General features: G+C 43.3%; 2 protein-coding genes across 2 annotated transcripts; both read left to right on the top strand.

The window, feature by feature from the left end:
- Window positions 1–577: 577 nt before the first annotated feature.
- LOC121165942 (vomeronasal type-1 receptor 48-like) lies at window positions 578–1,528 on the top strand (the record flags this gene model as incomplete). Its single annotated transcript, XM_040994963.1, has 1 exon — window positions 578–1,528. A coding segment is annotated over one exon (951 nt), but the record flags the coding sequence as incomplete, so codon positions are not given.
- A 14,629-nt stretch (window positions 1,529–16,157) lies between these two features.
- On the top strand, window positions 16,158–17,072 carry LOC121165898 (vomeronasal type-1 receptor 90-like). Its single transcript, XM_040994907.1, has one exon. The coding sequence runs from the start codon at window positions 16,158–16,160 to the stop codon at window positions 17,070–17,072; it is 915 nt and encodes a 304-aa protein (XP_040850841.1).
- Window positions 17,073–23,258: the final 6,186 nt, after the last annotated feature.

Consider the following 23,258-nt stretch of genomic DNA (forward strand, 5'->3'; position numbering starts at 1 on the left):
TATGTACACTTCAACTGTTGCTCCATTGATGCATTAGTAACACATGGCGTGTGTCCCCTCCATCAATTCACACTGAGAATGTTGGCAATGATGTGGAGTGAAACAGGGCATTTCTAGAAACCAGGGCCTCCATCTGGGTCTGACCCCGGATTTCAGTGATCCAAACACATGAGCCACCACTTACTGCCACATTTTCAGGAAGATGGAATAGAGAGTAGAGTTCTAGGCACGCTGATATGGGATGCAGGTATCCCAAGAGGTCTAGCTTAACAGCTACTCCAAACACCTGACCTTGTAGTAATGGCAATATTTAGTGCAGAGGGAAGATGATCAAGTGTGGAGTCCAACAATGCTGCACATAATGCAGCCATGACAAAGCAGAGGTGGCCTCAGGGCTGTGAGGCACGTTTGTGTGTCAAATGCCAGGAAGGATGCTCAGGTACTGATCCCCACATTTTACTGAAGACAGCAATGTTACTGGAGACAGATGAAGGTACTAACATTTGTGATGAAAAAATATTTCTCATTTTCTCCTCAGACACACACTAAATGTTTCTTTCACTTTCCCTATGGATAAAAATACAACATATTCCAAACCATTGACATGAGATACACCTACTACACTGAAGTCAGCATTGGGATCTTAGCCAATGCCTTCCTTCTTCTCTTCCACATCTTCACATTCTTTCTCCAACACAGACCCAAGCCCACAGACCTGCCTATTGGTCTCTTGGCCCTCATCCACCTGATGATGCTATCTGTGGGGATCAAGGCTCGGGGAATGTTTGAATCTCAGGGTATCTGGAATGACTTCATGTGTAAAACAATCTTCTACTCCTACCGGACACTGCGAGGCCTCTCCTTGTGCACCACCTGCCTGCTCAGTGTCCTCCAGGCCATCACCCTCAGCCCCAGGAGCTCCTGGTTGGCCAAGTTCAAACAGACCTCCACACATCACAACCTGTGTTCTCTTCTCATCCTGTGTTTCTTCTATATGTCCATTAGCAGTCACCTCCTCACCACCATCATTGCCACTCCCAATTTCACCTCAGAGAGTCTAATGTATGTCACTGATTACTGCTCTGTCAGGCCCATGAGCTATTCCCTAAGACAAACAGTTTCCGCGTTGGTGTCCATGAGAGATGTCTTCCTCACAGGGCTCATGGCCCTCGCCAGTGCCTACATGCTGACCCTCCTGTGCAGGCACAGGAGGCAGTCCCGGCACCTTCATGGCACCAGCCCTTCTCCAAGAGCCTCCCCAGAGCTGAGGGCCACCCGCACCATCCTGTTGCTCCTGTGCTTCTTCATGGTCATGTCCATTCTCGACTGCTTTATCTCCTCCTCAAGAGTCCTTTTGAACAACAGCCAAATTCTTTACAGTGTCCACACTATCGTGGCCTACAGCTATGCCACCATGAGTCCTTTGGTGTTCATCAGTACTGAAAAACGTATAATTACCTTTTGGAAAACCAACTGGGGAGGTGGGAGTCAGTGTTTCATTGTTCTCACAGATAGGGTCTCTGAATGAGCCACTGCACTGGCTTCATGATGTTCTATTGTAACATCCAGTGTATGCTGTCTGGGGTAAGAATACTATGGAGTTAAGCTTGACACCTGGATTTATTTGTTTCGATGCATGCACATAACAAGTCATAATAGATGATGGGACTATGTACTTGTGCAAGCTGACATAAGAAAACTTTATGTGTGAGTGGCTCCTCAAGACAGAGTTGTGAGTCTGATCTCACTTGTCTCTGCATGGTGTGATTCACATAGTCACAGATTTAGTAAAGTTCAAAGTACTAAGAATTCAATAGTGATCTGTACATTGCCTGACTAGGTATCTAATCAGGTATTACCATAAATTCCCATATTATCCGGCAATTTTACTTCTGTATGTATATGCAAAATTGTATCGAATAGAAACTCTCACACATTTATTTGTTCATCAATACTCAAAGTAGCATTATTACAACAATCAAAGCAACCCAAAAAACCCAAGCATGTGTAAATAAATTATAGCTTGTACAAACAGTGGAATGTTATTTAGTCTCAAACAAGAAGGAAATTCTGCCACATGTTTCAATACAAATGAGTCTTGAAGCGACTATGCTAAGAAAATCATTCTGTGCCCAGTGGCGTGGCCTAGCAGCCAAAGTCCTCACCTTGAATGCACTGGGATCCCATATGGGCGCTGGTTCTAACCCTGGCAGCTCCACTTCCCATCCAGCTCCCTGCTTGTGGCCTGGGAAAGCAGTCGAGGACGGCCCAATGCTTTGGGATCCTGCACCCGTGTGGGAGCCCTGAAGGAAGTTCCTGGCTCCTGGCTCCAGATTGGCATAGCACTGGCCATTGCGCTCACTTGTGGAGTGAATCATCAGAGGGAAGGTCTTCCTCTCTATCTCTTCTCCTCTCTGTATATCTGACCTTGTAATAAAAATATTAAAAAATAAAAAAGTAATTTAAAAAAAAGAAAATCATTCATTCACCAAAGAACAGTCCATCTATCAGTCTCTTTGAATAAAGTGCCCAGAAGCTAATGGAAGGGAATGGATGCTCTTATTTAAAGAACTAGAGTTTAAGTTTAGGAAGATGAAAAAGTCCTGGAAATGAATATTGCTTGTGGCTGTATAACAATTCGAATGTACCTAAATTTACTGAACTGTACAGATAAAATTGGTTAAAAAGGTAGATTTTTTAATGTGCATTGCATTAATAATAAAGAAGTTTCTGATTATGTTCCAGACTATAGTAAAAAAAAAAAAGGTTATCAGAAGCATAAAAGGCAAGACTTTTAATGCACTAACACGTAAGTTTTCAAAAGTTTCTAAATAGCACATTAAATTTGTTTCAAACAGTAATTTGAAGATTATTCCTTAGTGGCTCAAATCTTACTTCAAATTGCTCCAATGGAAGTCAAGGCATTTGTGCTGTGGTTCCAATGAGAACCACTCTGTTTTGATATGGGAAATGTTCACAGTGACTTTGGCACTTGTATTCACAGAACATTCTGACACTGTATAAATGATGCTACATTGGGCCCAGCGCGGTGGTGCAGTGGTTAAGGTCCTCGCCTTGCACGTCCAGGATCCCATATGGGTGCTGGTTCTATCCCGAAGGCCCCACTTCCCTTCCAGCTCCCTGCCTGTGGCCCAGGAAAGCAGTCGAGGACGGCCCAAAGCTTTGGGACCCTGCACCCACATGGGAGACCCAGAAGAGGCTCCTGGCTTCTGATCGGCATAGCATCGGCCGTTGCGCTCACTTGGGGTGTGAATCATCGGATGGAAGATCTTCCTCTCTGACTCTCCTCTCTGTATATCCGGCTTTCCAATTAAAATAATAATAATAATAAATCATTTTAAAAAATGATGCTACATAACATGCTTCAGCATGGTAAGAACACATAGTTCAGGCAATAAATCAGTACATAGAAAATTATGTAACTCTGGAAAGAATTCATGGGAAGAACATTACAGAGGAATAGTATGTTTTACCTAGAAAAAGAGAAAAAAAAACCTATATGTAAACTAATATTGGAGGTTTATGTTTTCCTGGCTGAAAACATCATATGGAATTAATTACATAGACAAATCCAGAGAACAGTTACAAAACCAAAGCCATGTATGTTCTATTGCCTAGTAAGCAAGCATATTACAGAAAGCTCATAGGAAATTGAATTAAATGATAAGTTCATTTTGACGCAAGAAACCCTTATATCTATGCATATGCAGCGTTATAAAAAGTTCATGAAACTACATATTATATAAAACCAACAGACTTAAAAAATCTTGCTATGAAACCAAACAGCCTTTAGTTTAGTTTTTCCAGGAAGTTTTCAAAAACCAGTCTCCATATTTTGAACTGGTAATTTTGCCTTTAGGATTGTAATCTAAAGTCGGTTCCAATTGGAATAAGAATAGCTGCTATCATTAGGGAAAAATGATGCAATACGCAGTTTCTAAATGTAAAGTATTCAAAAGATGCCTAAGAACCCCTGAGGAAACACAATAGGATTCTGTCTAACTGATTAACATGATAGAATACCAGAAACATTAAGAAAGAAAAACAACTCAACTGAAGACAAGAACAGACACTTCATAAAGTAAGATATCCAGGTAACAAGTAAGCAGGTGAAAAACTGCCTAACATCATGTGTCACCAGGGAATTGAAATGAAAACTAGAATGAGGTTCCACTTGAACACTCACTGTTATGTCATTCCTCACAACCAACACCACCATGACAGATGCTGGTGAACTTGCAGAATGCAGGAATTCTCGTTAACAGTAGTGGCAATGGAACAATCTCTGTGCAACACAGTAGCCAGCTTGTTATCCTTACACAGACTTAACTATGTCCCAGTAATTATATCTCCAGAATTACCTAACAGATTTCAAATCATAAACACTGTCTATAAGAAAGTTTGAAGTAGCTTCCTGCATAGTATAAGTTGAAACCAATCAGGACACACCAGCAGAGGCAAAAAAAAAAAGCCACTGCTATCTCTCCTTACACTTTCTGTTTAGCAAAGAGGAGTAGGTTAATGGCTCAGGAGGCTAATCAGCCACCTTTAAGCACTGGCATCCCATAGGGGCACCAGTTCATGTCCCGGCAGCTCCATTTGCAATCTAGCACCCTGCTTATGTTCTTGAAAATCAGTGGAGCATGGCCCAAGTGCTTGGACCCATGCACCAACATAGGAAACCTAAAAGAACCTTCTGGCTCTGGCTTCAGATAGGCTCAGCTACATCCATTGTAGCCATTTGGGGAATGAACCAGTGGATGGAAGATTTTTCTGTCTCCTCCTCTGTAAAATCTGCCTTTCAAATAAAAATAAATAAATCTGTAAAAAATATGCCCTACTACTACACTTTTAATTGTCAGTGATTAATTCATATTAAATAATTATAGAAATTATTATATTAATTGTATACTAATCATATTTTTCTATTACTATATTATGTAATATTGCTGTGTTGTTATTGTACATCAATATAATAATTAAAAGTTAGTGAAATGGACATTTTTCTATTAAATTATTTGCAGTCATTATCTGTGTCCCCACTAAACTAATGTCTTCCTGGCTTTTACTTATTAAAATTCTTATTAGAATGCATGATGGGGCAGCTGGTGGGTCTCAGGACGGGGCGTCTCATGCCTGGATTCCGGACGGCCGCCATGGGCACATGGTGAGCCGTCCTCCCCGGGCCTGCTGGGTTTCGGGGGCCGCTTCCTTCGGGGTGAGTAGACCGAGGGGGGGAGGCCTCCGGGACTGGGCAGGTCCGGCACCCAGCCACCGCCCTCATTGGGCGGTGAAGGGGATTTGGGAGGGGCGCGACCTTGGGCCTGGGAATTTTAAACCTCCAGCTGCCTCCCGGCAGCTGGTGGGTCTCAGGACGGGGCGTCTCATGCCTGGATTCGGCATGAGATTCGGCACATGGTGAGCCGTTCTTGGGCGGCCAGTGCGCCATTGGTGCCAGGCTCCGCCTGCTGGCCGCCCGGCTGGGGAGCTCTGGGGATTTGGTTCTTCGAGTTGCTGCTTAATTAGCTCCAGGTTGAACCCATTGTGCTTCTTGGACCTGAAAGAGGCAGTAACTCTTCCTTAGCAAAACTTGTAATCACTAATAATTCTGAGCACCAAATACCAGTCATGCAGAAGCTATGGCTTGGGGCTTGCCCTGCACAAGTAGCTCCAACAGTTGGCCAATGTGTCAACTGGTAATGGAACAGAGTAGATTAGGCACGACTGAGCAAACCTTAGCCCACAAGTAAAACTAGAAACCAGGAGGGAGCAGAGGTCATGCCGAGCTAGGCTCTTGTACCTGCTGGTCTGTGGGAGCCTGGGACGCTGAGTCACAGTGTCTAAGGCAGAGTTCGGGACAGGGGAGGGGTTGTGCCAAGCTGAGTCAGAGCATCCATTGGCAGGCATGTGATCTATGCCTGGGAACGGACCCGGTTGGGGAGCAAAGGGGACAACCCTAGCTGGGCTGAGGTTCCCACCAAGAGGCGCGTGGCCTGGAAGGGGGCTGCGTTCTGATCTGGAAACAGTTGTAGTCTCCCTTGGCACAAGTGTGGACTGGGATTGGATGCACCGAACTGGGCCGGACCCCGACTCCCCCTGGTGTTCTGGAGGACCAGGGCAGATGTGGGATGGACTAGGCAGGGTCTCAAACCCCTACTGAGCCATGTGTGAGCCATACGTGGGTATGGACAAACCATGGCTGGGCTGGAACATCCAACAGCAAGCACCAGATTGGGTTGAAGGCCAGTCAGGAAAAGCCACAGTTCCTGCTATGACAGGAGGTGGACTGAGTAGGGTTGGCTCATGGACCCACTGGTAAGCGTGAAACCTGGCATTGGGAGAGGTTCTGATGGAGGAGCCTGGGCAACTCCTCTGGCAGGACACAGACCCAGCAGGTAAACGCAAGAAACATGATAGGAAACAGCCCAGAAAAGGCCATGGAAACCTACCCACTGGCATACAGTGGGCAGACGTGGGGGCAAGACCAGGCTGAATCTGTCCACATCATCCACTGGCAAATCCAGGCACCAGTGTGGGTCGACCCAGGGTCGGTCGCAACAAAGACTAGTGCACATTATGGAATGCCGCGGTGAGGTTGCCTGTACCGGAAGGGACCGCAGCGCTCAACCAGCCTGAGAACAAGAAAGGAAGTGGGCAGAGCTGGCAGGGGAATAAGGGAGGGTTCCTTTGCTGGACAGCTACTTCCGCAGGAGAGCATGGGCTGGGATGGGGGCAGGCCAGACTAGGCAGAGCTACCACACCTGTGCGCCTCATGTGGACTAGATCAGGGAAAAGCCAGGCTGGGCGGATTATTCCTACTGGTGCAAACAAAATTAAAGTGGGCGAGGTTTGTTTGGGCAGCATCAACTGGAATCTGGGAGTGGGAGAGGCCTGGGAGGGAAATAGTGGGCTCATCCCTCTTGGGTTACCACTTCCACGGGAGGACATAAAACTAAGACAGTGGCTGGGGTGGAATGGGATGTGGGACAGACTGGATTACTGCTACACTTACTGGCAAACCAGGGTAGGGGGTGGGCCTGGTTGGGGTTATTGTGGGTCGCTCCAACCTAGGCTACAGCTCCCGCTGGTTTATGTGAGGGCCAAGTATGTGCTGGGCAGAACCAGACTGGACTGCAACACCCATTGGCTCCAGTGGAAGACGGGAGTGAACACAGAACCAACCCAGGAATTGCAACCACCAGCTGATTGGAGCGATGGACGGTGCCAGGCCCTGTACTTGTTAGCACATACAAGAAGTTTCTTTGGAGATCTTCCTAATCTAAATGCTGGACTCAGAACCATAACAAAGAAAAGAGCGAAGACAGACCGGGTCAACCAACCATCTAAGCTATGATGGACTATGTCAATCAGTGGATTTTTCAAAGACCTCATAGTGCTTGGAGCGGCAAGATTGACAGCGATTCGTAACTGTTGCAATATCAAAACCACTTGAGCAAGAACCTCAGGGCATGCCCTACACCCGGGACTTGGGGAGGGTGGGAAATTGGGTGGGCCTTCTCCCTTAGAACCCCCCTTTTAAACATGAAGGTAACAATATGGAAAACATATTAGTATTATCCACTTTCCTGTAGCCCTTGAACCTTCTTACCCTAATTAACTATGTAAAGAATGTCAAAATAAAATTTATTAATAAAAAAAAAAAAGAATGCATGATGAAGAGATTGATTAAATGCATGAAAATTAATTTTGTTAAATGAGTATCAGAGGCCTTGTTGGGGCTTTTAACTGACCGGATCTTTACTCTGTTAGACCTATCTTCAGACCATAGAAGGTCTCCCCAAGAGGCCACTGAACTTATCTGGACAATAAGACGCTGAACTTTATGCTAGGCATGTGTTTTCAAGCAATGAATCTCAACTGAACTTGAACTATGGTTATGCAACAAGGTGGAGGAATCCACCATGGGGGGAGGGGTATGGGGAGGGGTGGGGGGAATCCCCAGCGCCTATAAAACTGTACTACATAATACAGTGTAAGCAACAATAAAAAAAAAAAAAAAAAAAAAAAAAAAAAACCAAGCTGTGGAAGCACACTGAGAAAACTGAAATACACCTTGCTAAGTGAAAGAGTTCAAGCTAATAAAGCTACATAATATATGATTCTGACCACAAGAAATTGTAGAAATGGCAAAACAGAAAAGACAACACTGAGATCTCCATTTGCCAGTGGTTGGGAACAGAGAATGTCAAAAATCACAGAGGACCCTTATGATATCTTTTGTGGCACTATCTTATATGATACATGTTATACGATCAACCCCAGAAAGTATACACCCAAAAGAGTAAGTTCTAATGTACATTAAACATTGGGTAATAAATAAATTATCATTACTGTTGTTACTATTAAAAAAAAAAATGAGTATCAGATTACTCAACACAAGAAGCAACTGCGTGAATGAAGAAAATCCATACATGACATAGATGCAAAGTTTTCCTGAGAAACTGGGATTTTGAAGAAAAAGTCAACTGAAATATTAGGAATGAAGAATTAACTAAGTTAAATAAAGTCTTGACAAGAGACATGGTGAGGCAGAAGAATCTCTGAAGTAGAAGGAAAATCCCTGGGAAAATCTCAAACAAAAAAAAAACCAACAAAGAAAACACCCAAAATTAGTGTCCAAAATGTATGAGATTCTTTAAAGAGACAGAGAGCTAAGTAGACATGGATAATCTCTCAAAATTTGGTCACAAGGATAAAGAACATTGAAACAGATCAATCAGAGGGCGCAGGAGAAATCCGTAATACAGAACTTCCCAGCAAAGAGAAGCCGAGGACCCAGATGGTTTCACTGCTAAATTCCACCAAACTTTTACAAATGAACTCGTTCCAATTTTCTCAAACTATTCAAAACCAATTGAAAGGAAGGAAATTTTCCCAAACTATTCTATTAGCATCATTTTGACTCCTAAACCAGAAAAACATATAATGAAGAAAGAGAACTATAGACCAATATCCCTGATGAACATGGATGCAAAAATCAACAAAACATTAATCAGATCATTTGTCTGAACCCAATGGGAATTTATCCTTGTGATGTGGGGATGGTCCAACATATTCAAATCAATCCATGTGATACAACACACCAACAAACTGAAGAATAAAATTATACTGTCTTTATACATATGAGAAGTCACTTGATAACACACAACATCATTTTACGATTAAAAAAAAAAAGCCTTAGGCAAACTGGGCATAGGGGTAGCCAGGAGGAAAAAAAGACAATGACACAAAGTAAGACATATCAAAGAGAAGTCAGCGTGTCACTGAGAACTTACTGTCAGGAGTTCTTACAACTTTTCATGAAGGCCGATTTCCTTCAGGAGCAAATGCATGTTAAGACTTCTGTGTTGGGTCTGGGCAATAGCCTAGTGGCTAATTTCTTTATTTAGTGGCTAAATTCTTGCCTTGCATACACCAGGATCCCATATGGGTACCAATTCATGTCCTGGTTGCTCCATTTCTCATCCATCTCCCTACTTGTGGCCTGGGAAAGCAGAAGAGGATGGCCCAAGGCCTTGGAGCCCTGTACCTGCATGGCAGGCCTGGAAGAAGCTCCTGGCTTTGGATCAACTCTGGCTATTGTGGCCACTTGGGGTGAGAGCCAGGAGATAAAAGATTTTTCTCTCTGTCTCTCCTTCCCACTGTAAATCTGCATTTCCAATAAGATAAATAAATCTTAAAAAAAAAAAAAAAGAAAAAGAAAAAACCTCCCTGTTCCATCCCTATCATGGAAGCAATCGCTTTTCACAATGTACATTTTACCAAATGACATTCAAGGACAACTGAGGGTCTTTGTTCAGGCAAGAGCTTCCTGATACCCATCTGAAGGATTCCCTTGCCATTTACCACCACACCTTAGTTTCTGAACCTTCTTAGCAACACAGAGTGATTGTTTTACATTTATCTGTTCCACTAACTGGGACTAATTTGGGTTTTCAGTTTCCAATTCAATTTCCTGCTGAGAAACAACAGATGATGGCTCACACAGTTCAATCCCTGCTGTATATGCTGGAGACATGGATTGAACTCCAGGCCTTGGATTCAGACTGTCCAACCTGATGTTGAGGGCATCTGGGGAATGATGCAGTAGATAGATGGGAGTTCTTTCCTTGTCTCTCAATATTTCAAACTTTTAAAAATACACACAGAGCTTTAAGAATTCATCCACATGACTCAAAAGGCTACGGGTGAGTGGATGTGTTTCTGGTGGTCTCAGGTGCCCCACTGTGGAAAATATTTTCATCCCGCAGGCACCGTGGTGCTCACTCCATGTCTACTCCATCAAAATCTTGCAATGAGGGATCTGATACCAGCTACAAAATTACAAGGTCATTTAAGCTTAGAATAAAGGGAAGGGAGGGGAGCAAAAAAAAAAAAAAACCTTTGGAAAATAAGCAAAACTAGGTTTCTCGTAATTCTTGCTGGCAGATAGCTGCTTGAGTAAAGCAAACCCAAGGTTGCTGAGTCTGCTGGATGATTAGAGGGAGAACAGGATTTTTGCTTGGCAGAATGGTCAACAACACACATGGGATCTACTGACCACAGAGTCTGCTGGATCAACAGCTCAGATCCAAGGAGCCATATCTTTGATCAGGGAAGGCCACAGTAGAATGGGGTTGGAAATAACAATCCCATCACGACGAAGTACAGATTACTGATGCACACACAATTACTCATGGCATTTATATCATATCCATGGTCTCACTGGTCTGCTTGATAACTGGCTGAGCAATATTGGCATGGTGGATATCTGACTTATACTTGATAAAATTGTGAACAGATCAAACTTTCCTCTTCTAAGAGACTCCCTTCCTAATGAGTTCAACAAAATGAAATCAGAATTTCTCCAGATCACTTTGTCTGACATCTCTGCTTTGGGAAAACAATGGCTACAGCTTTGCCAATATGAACCCAGGAGCCAGGAGCTTCTTTTGAGTCTCCCACACAGGTGCAGGTTCCCTAGGAACCGGGCCATCCTCCATTGCTTCCTCAGGCCATAAGCAAGGATCTGGATCAGAAGTGGAGCAACTGAGACACAAACCAGTACCCATATGGAATGACAGTGCTTGAAGGTGGAGGATTTGCCAGTTGAGCCCTGGTACCAGCCTCAGAAGAGATTTCCCTTTCTATGTTACTTAAGAGTAGAACTTGATACCTGAAACTAAGAGCTTGGACATCATGGAATCTATGACTAATGCACCTCAGAAACCAGGTGATGTGTATGGGAATGGGTATAAAGAAGAGGCTGCGCTCCGACTGTAGCGAGGACTCTCAGCATCTGGGAACACTTAGAGGGTCTCAGGTGTCTTTCAGTACACAGCAGAGGTCTCACACAGTGTGGAAAGGGTTGGAACTTAGATGACAGTACTTGGTAAGTCTAGGCCTGGGCCGCTTCCGGTCCTCACACAAGTGTCAAGGACCTCAGAATAAAGTTTCGAGCATAGGTTAATCATCCACGAGAGACTACAGAAAGATGAAGAGACAGATGACATGTTCCACTGGGAACTCCGTGTCCTTGGCTCCCCAGCAACATCTCATCACCGTTCTCAGACATCCACAGAGAGATGAGCTCAGGACAGCCTTTCCTTAAAGAGGCCACTGGTTCCTCTCAGGTGCATAGAATCCCCACCTGTGCTCCCGGTAAGTGACTCTTCCACAGATGGGGATCAGGGGTGGGTGGGCTCCTAGGCAGGTGAGGAAAGGGAGAAAATAGGACTAGAGTGAGGTTTTTAGAAGCCTCAAAAGAGATGAGGGCTCTGATAGTCTTCCGTGACTCACAGGTGTTCTCTGTGTGGCACAATGTGAAAAGTGTCTTAGAATAATTGATTTTTTAATTTGGGAGCCAGTAAAATATTTGAATTTATTCATATAGAACAGCTAACAGATCAATTGTAGTTTCCCATTCACTTCTTGAAACAAATGTATTACTTGACTTTAAAAACATACAGTTTCTAATTATTTTAGAATACAACTCTACTCTCTCATAACCACACATCTCCCTGGTATTACCTATTGGGTGAGTCTAAGTTTTCATGTGATATTAACAAATCTATTCTTTTATGAAGTGGTTATAACTACCATTTAAAGTTATTTGTGAAAGTTTGTTTTAAAAAATACCTTTAAAAATGCTTTAGATGGAAATGAGAATCTTTGTTCAAATCAACGTTGTGAAAAGTTAACCATCAGCTTCTTACACACTGTCTACAAGTCTCAGGAAGAGGTTTCTTGCCCTTATAGTCACAAATGTCATGTTGATCGGATCAGTTGTTAGCCAGTGAGGAAATTCCAAACTAGAGGATGGGGAAACAAGGTTGAAATTACACTAAAAAGAAATAGAGATTATATGAGGATTTATTCTTCCGACCAGCAAATTTTGAAAGAATAAAATCTCATAAAAAATTTTAAAGCCCCTCTCTGTTTTACTGATAAATAATCCACAAATGATTTTAGGAGGAAAGTCCAAATTAAAAATAATTTTTCATATACATTGATGTCTATGCTTGTATATAAAACTTTTTTACTCATGCATGAGATATTATTGATGCAAGATTTATTACTTCTGAATAATCTGTATATATCTATCTATCATGTGTTAGTTGGAACAGATAAATTTTCCTTTTTAGGAAGATACAGACAATATGGAAAAGGACAGTGAAATCTGATTCAACAGGAAATAGGCTGCTCCTATTTCACTTGATGGCGAAAGCCAATGCAGGACCGTCTTGTTAGTGTCTGTGAAACATTGGAATTTTTCAGTGAAAAACACCCTCTGAATATTCCTGTGCTGTTCTATGAGATAGCAAGAACTACTCTCATCGTAATTTTTCTCAGTCTACACATAAAGACATTGGTGGCCTAAATACCCAAGAGCAAGCAAGCACTCTGAACTGTACTTTAAAATACTTTCGGCTTGCATCACAAATATTCTTAACAGAGTTCTCCAGTAAATAGCTGTCGTTCATTTACATAAATATTTCCCAAGGTTGTTGTTTGCTATTCATGTGTGTCACGGCATCCCTGTGCATCACACTAACACCTCTTCCGTGAAAACTTTGTGCTGTTGTTAGCTGTTCCTCCTTAGCTCTCTTCATAAGTCTCCAGCGAGAGTTGTCTAATATACAAAGAGAAAAAGATACTCAAACACACAGAATTCCTAATAAGTGTGCACTAAGTATGGTCACTGTCAGCTACCAGACCGTGATGGTGAACAGCTGTACACCAATGACCAAAGTATGCTTTGTGTGTGTCTAAAGCTGATTACAAGTTCTGGACATAAGTCCTCGTATTTACTCATCATCTCAAGTCTAAGACAGATGCATGACTACGCTCAGGCTGCTGGGGACAGAACACACGCCCTTTCTTTTCTTTCCCTCACCCTGCATCTGTGCACCCACCAGGTCATAAATAGGAAACTTACACTGGGGTCCTCTGCGGGGTTTCCTTCTTCTATTTCCACTTTCCGTTCTCTTCTAACCACTAGTTCAGGTGCATTGACCCAAGAATTTTTCATTACTTTATGGTCAGTCTGATGATGCATGACCACAGGATTGACCATGATTTGGGGAAATGTAGACTGGCAGAAGTGACTGCCTCCTTGTTCTGGGAGTCCAATCGTATCCAGTTCCTCCTGAAAGGTGATTAGTCTTCACAATCAATGAACTCCTAGTGGTAAATTTTCAGTGAAATACTGATGTTCTTTGACATGACTTATTCCATGTATTCTTAGTTCTCCTAACTTTCCGACTTAACCTCTCCTTCCTCTCCTATGGTGTGCCCTGTCCAAATGAGAACTCTTTCAGACTTTCTTCCCTAACGTTTGCTCTGTGATCTATGTCCTTGTGTCCTATTAAAAGTCAGTTTGCTTTCACCTGCCTTGGGAGGCTTGGTTCCTCAGGAGGGCGGGTGCCGTCTCAGCACTGTCACTCCTAGGAGCCATATCAAGGAAAATCTAGCTCTTCCTGCAGATGGGAAGAGAGGAGCACTTTTCTGGGCTCCCCCACACTATGCTGTGCTAGTCAGCATTGTGTACTAGGAGGAACAGTGGGAGAGAACTCACTAAGAACATCTGTTTTAGCTTCTTTTATGAAACATTCACATCTTGGAAAGTGTTTTTCTAATGAAATATCAGCTCTCAAAAAATAGCTATTACTATTATATTGACATTCCTTTTCTTAGAATAATAAAGTAAAAGACAGCCATATAGCATATGATCCAGTGACAGTATAAACGTGTACTCAGCAGTGTGGGGACAGCGGAGTAAGAGGGGGACAGCCCCCTCTCCTGTTCTTCCAGGCAACACTCTTAGTGGGTGCCCATGAATGCAGCCAAAAGTGTCATTTCCTTGATCAGCATTCAGATAAAATAGAAGTTGACCTGCTCCTTCAGGGCAATTTCCCTTAAAGATATGATCCACCCTTTGCAATCGTACTATTTCCTGCCTTTCGGTATACAACTCCCTGATAAACACTGAATTTCAGTAATGCCTTAATCGCAACTGACCTCTATAAGATAACAGGTTAGTTTTATACTATCATGTATTCACACTTAGAAGGTTTTATTTTATAATCTGAATTAAAGCAAAGTCTACATAAGGAATTTTAACATGTTCTAATAAAATTGAATTAAAAGATGTTTATTTTTGCAAAATAAATTTTTAATCTATGCATAGTTTTAATAGAAGCAATTTAATGAAAATTTTAGAGAACCTTTTTCTACATAGAGCTAAATTTTCTTTTTTAAAACAATATTTTAATGTTTTTTTAAGTCCCAACATGTTCCAAATATATCACAGAAATCCTCATATTTCAAATGACTTAAGAAAACAGAAATTTGGGTGCTTGCTTCGGCAGCACATATGATAGAAAACAGAAATTTGGAACGTTATTTTCATTGCAACCTTTTGGTGTTATATTAAAATATTTACATCTATCAGATGTTACTTTAAAATACGATCAGCGTATTTCATCTCACTTGCATGCATTGACATTCTCAGCACAGGTAAACATGGCTGACTACTCAGAGCTGCGTGCTTAATAGAAACACGGAGACAGGTGGATGACAGGACAAGCATTTCCCTGTTTCTCCTGAGCACATCACAGGATCACACTTTATCTTGCTAAATGCATCAGTGGAGATGAGTATGTCACATATTTGATCAATTCTTTTTCCACAATCCAAGGTATAGAGATGAAGAAACTATACAATAGAGGTTATTCAGAGCCTGCTTCTGTGGCATTCACTTCCTCCCACTCCTTTGGGCAGGGGCAGAGCCAGCCACTTAAGACTGCACTTTCTCAAGAATTGCTCTTGAGAAAAAAGTTGTTGCTGTCCTTTTGAGAACAGTAATGGCTGCACTTTGCATAGAGATAATTGTTTCCTAGCCCCTGTATCTGTTTCATACATTTATCTGATCTTCTTGTGAGGAAAGTCATTCTAATAAGTAATGTAAATAAGATGCTCACCTGTATAGATGCAGCAATTGGGGCTCACATGTTAAGTGACAACAGAGGTTCACACATTGAGTAAATGTCAAATCATAGACTTAAACTTAGTTGCTACTAACCAACATTTAATCTGTTATGCATTAAAATATTTGAAAATAAATTAAACATGGAAAATAAGACAACCATGCATATGGATATCCCATTGATGCTTGCTGCATTGGTCATCTGTTTCTACTTTCAACTTCTAAAATCTCATTTGAATTCTCCAAAAAAAAAAAATAATAATAACATTTTTACTATATGCCCAGAGATGTTTTGGGATTTTGGCCAATATAAAAGGAAATAACTCATTATACTGACTTTGAAAAAAACACTAAAGGTGAAAGTCAGGATAGGATATACATTTCACACAATGGTATTTTTATCCTGCAGGTCTTATGGGAACTTGCTAATGGGAAGTATTACCCAGTCAAGGTTGGCAGGTATTGGTCGAGCTTGGAACAAAGTGGATTCCAAGAAGCTACAGAGTAAATTTCACTATTCCTGGGACTGATTCACATATTTTCATGAAGGAGTAGTTGTAGTTGAAATTGATAACAGTTAACATTTCTTAAAAAATAAATTTCACTATTTTTTCCTCAGACATATACTATTGTTTTTTTCTCAAAAAAAATGAGTAAAAACAAAATACTTTCCAGATTTATTGCCATACGAAATGCCGTTTTCTCTGAAGTCAGCATTGGGATCCCAGCCAATGCCATCCTCCTGCTCTTCCACATCCTTTCATTCTTACTAAAACACAGGACGAAACCCACCGATCTCACCATGGGGAACTTGGCCCTCATCCACCTGGTGATGCTGATCATCTCAGGGTTCATAGCCACAGATGTCTTTGGGTCTCAGGAACAATGGGACGACATCACATGTAAAGCAGTCATCTATTCCTATCGGGTGCTGCGGGGCCTTTCCCTGGGCAACACCTCCCTGCTCAGTGTCCTCCAGGCCATCACCCTCAGCCCCAGGAGCTCCTGGTTGGCCAAGTTCAAACAAACATCCTCCCATCACAGCCTGTGTGTCTTTGTCCTCCTCTGGGTCTTCAATTTGTCCATGAGTGCTCGTCTCTTAATCTCTGTTGCTGCCACCACTAATCACACATCCGGGAGCCTTTTGTTTGCCACTAAATCCTGTTCTGTTTGGCCACAAAGATACTTACCCAAGCACACATTTTCCATGCTGTGGATCTTCCGGGATGTGTCCCTCACAGGGCTCATGGCCCTCTCCAGTGCCTACATGGTGATTCTCCTGTGCAGACACAAGAGGCAGTCCCAACACCTTCACGGCACCAGCCTTTCTCCAAGAGCCTCCCCAGAGCTGAGGGCCACCCGCACCATCCTGCTGCTCACAAGTGTCTTTGTGTTCTTTTACTTGACAGACTGCATTGTGTATTCCCTCTCAGGAATGTGGTGGAACAGTGACCTCATGCGTCTGTGTGCCCAGATATTGCTGGGCAATGGCTATGCCACCGTTGGTCCCTTGGTGTTAATTAGCAGTGAAAAACGAATGATCACCTTTTTCAAATCCATGTGAAAGAAAGAAAGAAATTATTCTGGGGGAAAAATAACATGTGTTTAGATGAGCAAAATTTTTACTTCAAAATGATTCATGATTGCCAAATATGCTCTCTAGGTTCACTGAAATGTATGGAGTTTAGATTTCTGTATATGTGAAACTATTCACTTTTGTGTGTGTTGACAAGTAAATGATACAGCTTTTAATCCTGTTTTTAATCCAGCTTTTAAAATGTTCTGGGGCCTGTGCTTTAGCTTAGCAGGTTAGGCCACTGTCTACAATGCCAAGCATCTCATATGCATGCTGGTTGCCACACTTCTAATCCAACTCTCTGCTGATGTGCCTGGTAAGGATGCGTAAGACGGTGCTTGGACCCCTGCTCCATATGGGCAACCAAGAACAACATCCTGGGTTCTGCCTTTGGCCTGGCCCCATCCAGTAGTAACTGCATTGATTTGGAGAGTGACCAGCTGATGGAAGATCACTTTAACTGTCTTCTCGCTCTCTCTCTCTCTCTCTTTCTCTCTCTCTATGAGTTTGTGTGTGTATGTAACTGTGAGGCATAGCTGCTAAGCACCATACAGACAAGGTTGGAAGTAGCTTGAGCAGGTGAGCAGGATCATTCTGGGAAAGATTCACAAGGGTGAGATAGAGCACTCACTGCAGGGGAGCCCCCACACTGTAAATGGAGTGGGGTCTGTGGCTCAGCTTCCCACCTGGTGGCCTAGTCTCTGCATCTGTTAGGATGGGAGAAAAGGCTGGGGCACTGGGAGCCTGGTGTTATACAAAAAGAACTGACATGTGCAGACCAGAATGATGGGCAACAACTGGGTCACAGGTATCGCCCTGGGTTGCCCTTGTGTTTTTGTTCTTGTTTACATTGGAGAGTGATAAGAAACAATTATGTTTAAAGAAAATCACACTAAGAAAAAAAATATATATATATATATTTCCCAAAAAATACCAAAACAATCTTTATCCTATTCCCTATGAACTTTCTGAAGTATGTTCAAGCATACTTCAGACAAAGAAATATCATACTCACAGACACACTCAGAGAAACACTGTCATTTGTGACAACAGGGTCAGGCCTGGCAGACATTATACCAAGAAAAGTAAGCCAGGTGAGAATCAAGATATGTGGGCCAAACTCCATGGAATTACAAGTCCTGCTGGTTAGCTTAAGAATTTGGATGGTGAGAGATTCAAGATGGCAGAACAGAGTAAGAATACATTTAAACAGATGGAGAAACATTAGCCAGTGTGAGGCTGAGAGGGCACATTCCAGGAAATAGAAGAGGACAGAACAACAGCAGAGGGACATCTGGAGATGGACAGGTACGGGAAAGCAGCGCATAAAATGGTATAGTGTTGCAGTGACCAATACCAATATGGGATCCCATAAGGGTGCCAGTTCTAATCCAAGCGGCCCTGCTTCCAAGCCAGCTCCTTGCTTGTGGTCTGGGAAAGCAGTCAGGCATGGACCAAAGTCTTGGGATCCTGCACCCATGTGGGGGACCTAGAAGAGGCTCCTGCCCCCTGCCTTCGGATCAGCACAGCACCGGCCACTGCAGCCAGTTGGAAAGCGAATCATCAGACAGAAGATCTTCCTCTCCATCTCTCCTCCTCTCTGTATATCTGACTTTGCAACAAAAATAAATAAATCTTTTTTTTTAATGTACTTAATGAAATAATAAAGGAAAATGTCCCTAGTCTGAAGAAAGAATTGGGAAACAACATCCGAGAGGGACACAGAACTCCCAACAGGGTTGACCAAAAGCCATCTTCACCATGACACATGAGAATCAAGCTCTCTTCAATCAAACATAAGGAAAAGATCCTTAAATGTGCATGTGAAAAAAATCAACCAACATATAAAGGAATGCCAATTAAACTCACAGCTGACCTCCCCTCAGGAAACTCTACAGGCCAGAAGAGAACGGAGCAACATATTCCAGATGCCAAAGGGAAAACAAATTGTCAGCCCAGAATAACATAACCAGCAAAGCTTTCCTTTATCTATGGAAATGAAATACAATTCTTCCACAGTAAAGAAAAGTTGAAAGAATCTGCCTCTTCCAAACCTGTCCTGCAAATGATACTTAAAAACGCAATCTTGACAGAGAAGACGAATAGTACCCACCAAAACCACCAAATGCAAAACCAAAAGACAAATGCACCAAAGCCAAAACCAAAGACAAATGCAAAGAACATCCCAGTAAAATAACAACAGAAGATTAAATCAATGAACAACCTATTGCTAAAATGACAGGACCAAATTACCACCTATTTATATTAACCCTGAATGTAAATGGCTTAAACTTATCAATCAAATGTCCACAGGAAAAAGCAAAAGGGTGAGAAGCTTCTGCTGCACCATCCAGGCTCCCAAGGCCCACTTACCCCAGATTTCATATTGCACCAGGCATAGTTTGTAGTTTGTACACTTCCATTGGTCTCCCTTTATATTTCCACGTCTTTCTAAAAATAATCCTTTCATCTACTTTATTTTTATAAAATTTACTTTTCCCAATGTTTTTTAAAAATTCTATTTTTAATGAAGTTTACATAGTTAATTAGGGAGAGAAGGTCAAAGACTAGGGGAAAGTGTTGAGTCCACTATTTCCACACCTTCCTTATGTTCTGGAGGGAGAGGGGAGATATGGGGAGAAGTCACACTGAGCTTCCCAAATGCCCCAGTACCCAGAGATGGAGAACAGCCACTCGACATCATCCCAGGATCCCCAGACAGGGAGCACGGCCACCAATGTCACCCCAGGATCCCTAGAGATGGAGAATGGCCACGCGATGTCATCCCAGGATTCCCACAGATGGAGAATGGCCATTGATGTCATGCTATAATCTCCAGACGGGGAGAACTGACACCGATGTCATCCCAGGATACCCAGAGATGGAGAATGGCCACCAATGTCATCCTATAATCTCCAGACAGAGAGAATGGCCATCTGATATCATCTCAGGATCCCCGATGTGGAGTGTGTTCTGAGGGTCTACGCAGTCACAGATGGGACTTTGAACCTGAGAGCACGGGAAATAGAGCACAGCACCAGAAACACCCATGGAGCAGGTGCTCCAAGAGAGAGTGGACCAGGCAGGGAGAGGACCCTCACATGCTGTGGGGAGAGGACCTCAGAGCACCAAGGGCCAATGCACAGTGTGGAGAATGGGGGAACTAAAGTGACCTCAGAATCACCATGGGGTTAATGGGGTTGGCCCCTGCTGACCCTCTCACTCATGGAAAGTTTTGAGCTCAGGTCTCCCCAGATGGCAATTATCCAGGAGAAAATAGAGAGGGATGTGGAGACAGGTGACTGGGGCTCTGTGTTCTGTGCTCCCGAGTGGGGTCACGTCAGCTCTATGCAGACACCTACATGACATCCACAGAGAGATGAGCTCAGGGCAGCCTTTCCTTAAAGTGCTGCAGGTGCTCCCCAGGTGCATGGAATCCTCTACACATGCCTGCCTGGTAAGTAGCTCTTCAGTGCACAGACAGGGACAGGCACAGCTGGGCCACTGAGCAGGGACAGAGGGGGCACCGCGCCATGGAGAGGAGGGTGGAAAATTCAGAGGAGACATCGGCCCCACTTGATTTTGTTCAGCCCAGAGAGGGTCTCTGTGGAAAGCAATGGGGAAGGCTGCTTCTTAAGAATTCAGTTCTTTAATTTCCAGATACCTAAACACTGAGGATTTTCTCAGAAAACAAACAGTTGTAGGCTTCCAGTTGTTTTTCTCACTAAGACACTTCTTGGGGACTAGCGGTAGGGAGACTCAAGTCCCATTTTGTGCTATCTTGGGAGTTTATGTTATCTTTGGAGGTGTTATTAGGCACATCCATGTGCAGAAGGAACCCATAGGCTTTAATTACTATTTCTATTAGGTATAGTGCTTTGCCTTTCTTAATTTCACCAGCCAAGTGGCACTATTACTTCTATTTTTGCTGTAGTTTTGGGCATAAATATTTTCGTATCAAATTTTAAAAAGAAAAAGAAAAACTGTAACCTCACTTCACTGAGTAAAATACATCAGTATTTTTTTCTGGAAACATTCTTTTTCCTGCTTGAATGTCACAGTTTTTTGAGTGAATGGTGACACCCTGCAGCGTGTACTCCACAAAGCAGATGACTCCAAGTGTGAGAACAGACACGATGTGCAGTAATTCCATTAAATATTAGAAATCAAGGGAAGGTGATGGAAGCTGTCACTGTGCAGCTCACAACACCCAGGGGCGCTATCTCCAAGAGCTACAGAGGGGGAGGACCTGCTTCCATCGGCCCCTTCTCTCTGCACTGTCTTCTCAACTACACCCTCTCCCAATTCTTCAGCAACCTTTCGGGCACTGGAACCTCATCCTGCCCGGTCTGGGCTTAGGCTTCAGATTCTCCACAGTGACATCTCAACACAGGACACCGTGTCCTTCTCTTGTCTCTCAGAGAGCATGACGATGGAGGAAAGGCAGGGCTGCTCAGACAGGAGACCACTCACGCCCCCACCTCCATCTCTGGTGCAGTGAGCAGGGCTTCAGCAGGATTCCTGTTTCCAGTAGGGACAATGCCCGTGGTAAGTGCTCAGGATGCCTGGCTCTACAATCTTCAATCAGTCCTCTCCCTTATCCTGAACTATAAGGCTCTGGCAATGATTCTGTCTGCAAGTATGAGTCTGGAGGTGTGCTTCACAAGCCTTTCTGTTGCAAAAATGATGGCTGGGTCTCCCCTGGGATTATTTTAGAAACAGCTGCCCAGTGTGTTTCTCCCCAATGTTCCTAGGCTCCTGCATTCCATGGCATCCTTGTACACAACCCCAACAGCCGTGCAGGGATGCTCAGTCCCACATCCACATGCACAGAGCATGGCCAATCTCACCGGCCCCCACCCTCACCCACACTCCTCTTGTCCAATTTCCCTGTAAGCCACAGCATGTAACTACAGCAAGGACCACAGGGTCAGGACGTAGACATTGAGTGTCACAATGATGGCAATCCACTGTGCACTCATTCACACATGTGAGGCTGGGCATGCATTAATGCATGCTGGGCACAAATCACACTGCGTGTGAGCACAGTTCCACTCAGGCTGCAGGCGGGAGCAGGCAGGCTCTCCCTCCCCTCGTTACCCATGGCCCTGATCACACACAAAGTCATCTGCACCCAAGAATGCCTTGGGGCTGCCAAGCGGGTTCCTCCTCCTGTTACATGACCTCAGAGGACCTGACTGGGTATGGGTCACTAACCTGGGGCCCACTGAGTCACTGTCCACCATTGGGTACTCATAGGAGGTCATGATGTGCAGAGAGACTCATCCTTGCTCCTCCTGGGGAGTCTCCACTGAGCTGCAGTAGTTCTGACTGCATCCTCAGCCTCCCCATCAGCTCCAACAGGGGGTGTCCACTTCCTCCTTCCTTTGTACATGCTTCTTTCTGGAAACTGACCACTTTGCTTTCCCTCCTGTTCCCCACAGTTGCTCTTCTTAGGAATTCCACATCGTTCTCCCTGTGATGTGTGTCATTTTGTACTGATGTCAGACCTCTCTGAGGACCTCCTGTGTATAAACAGCAATTTTAATGCACACACGGTACGTTCTGCCTGATTTCCTCAATATGAATGCCACCTCTTGCCTTGTGTACATCCCCACTTTTCCTAAGACACTGATGTTTGTGGCACTACTCGCTCTTAAGTAACACTGGATGTAGGAGGTCACAGCCAACTAACTACACAGTGAGCTTCACACCATTTGTGTGCAAGTCTTAAAATCCAAATGAAACTGAATTAAGTAAAAGCTGGATTTCACAGAAAATTTCAGAATACCTGAAACATGTTATTTATGCACCACTAATGTGCAACCACTTTAAATTATTAGCTTTAAAATTATCAGTACATATGTAGCTCATAGGTGGTAAGTGTACAAAACTGAGCATATGCCATCTGCAGTGACATAGACGAGATCACCATTGCAAGTGATCACATGCAATCCGGAAAGCTTGCAGACAGATGCTCTTCATCTAATGTTGTTCTTTATCTTCCTCCAACAGCATTATTTAAGTAGAGTTCAACAATCATTTTTAAAGATCTTGACTTTCAAATGGTGTTTATTTGTTACAGTGTGACTGGAAACAATTGTAAATGGTATATGTCCCCTATTTAAATAGAGAATTGAAGCAAAAAAAAAAAAAGGTGCTTTCAATAAGACG

This window comes from Ochotona curzoniae, unplaced genomic scaffold, assembly GCF_017591425.1.
Source record: "Ochotona curzoniae isolate NIBS_2020 unplaced genomic scaffold, NIBS_Ocur_1.0 contig_908, whole genome shotgun sequence".
Lineage (NCBI taxonomy): Eukaryota > Metazoa > Chordata > Mammalia > Lagomorpha > Ochotonidae > Ochotona > Ochotona curzoniae.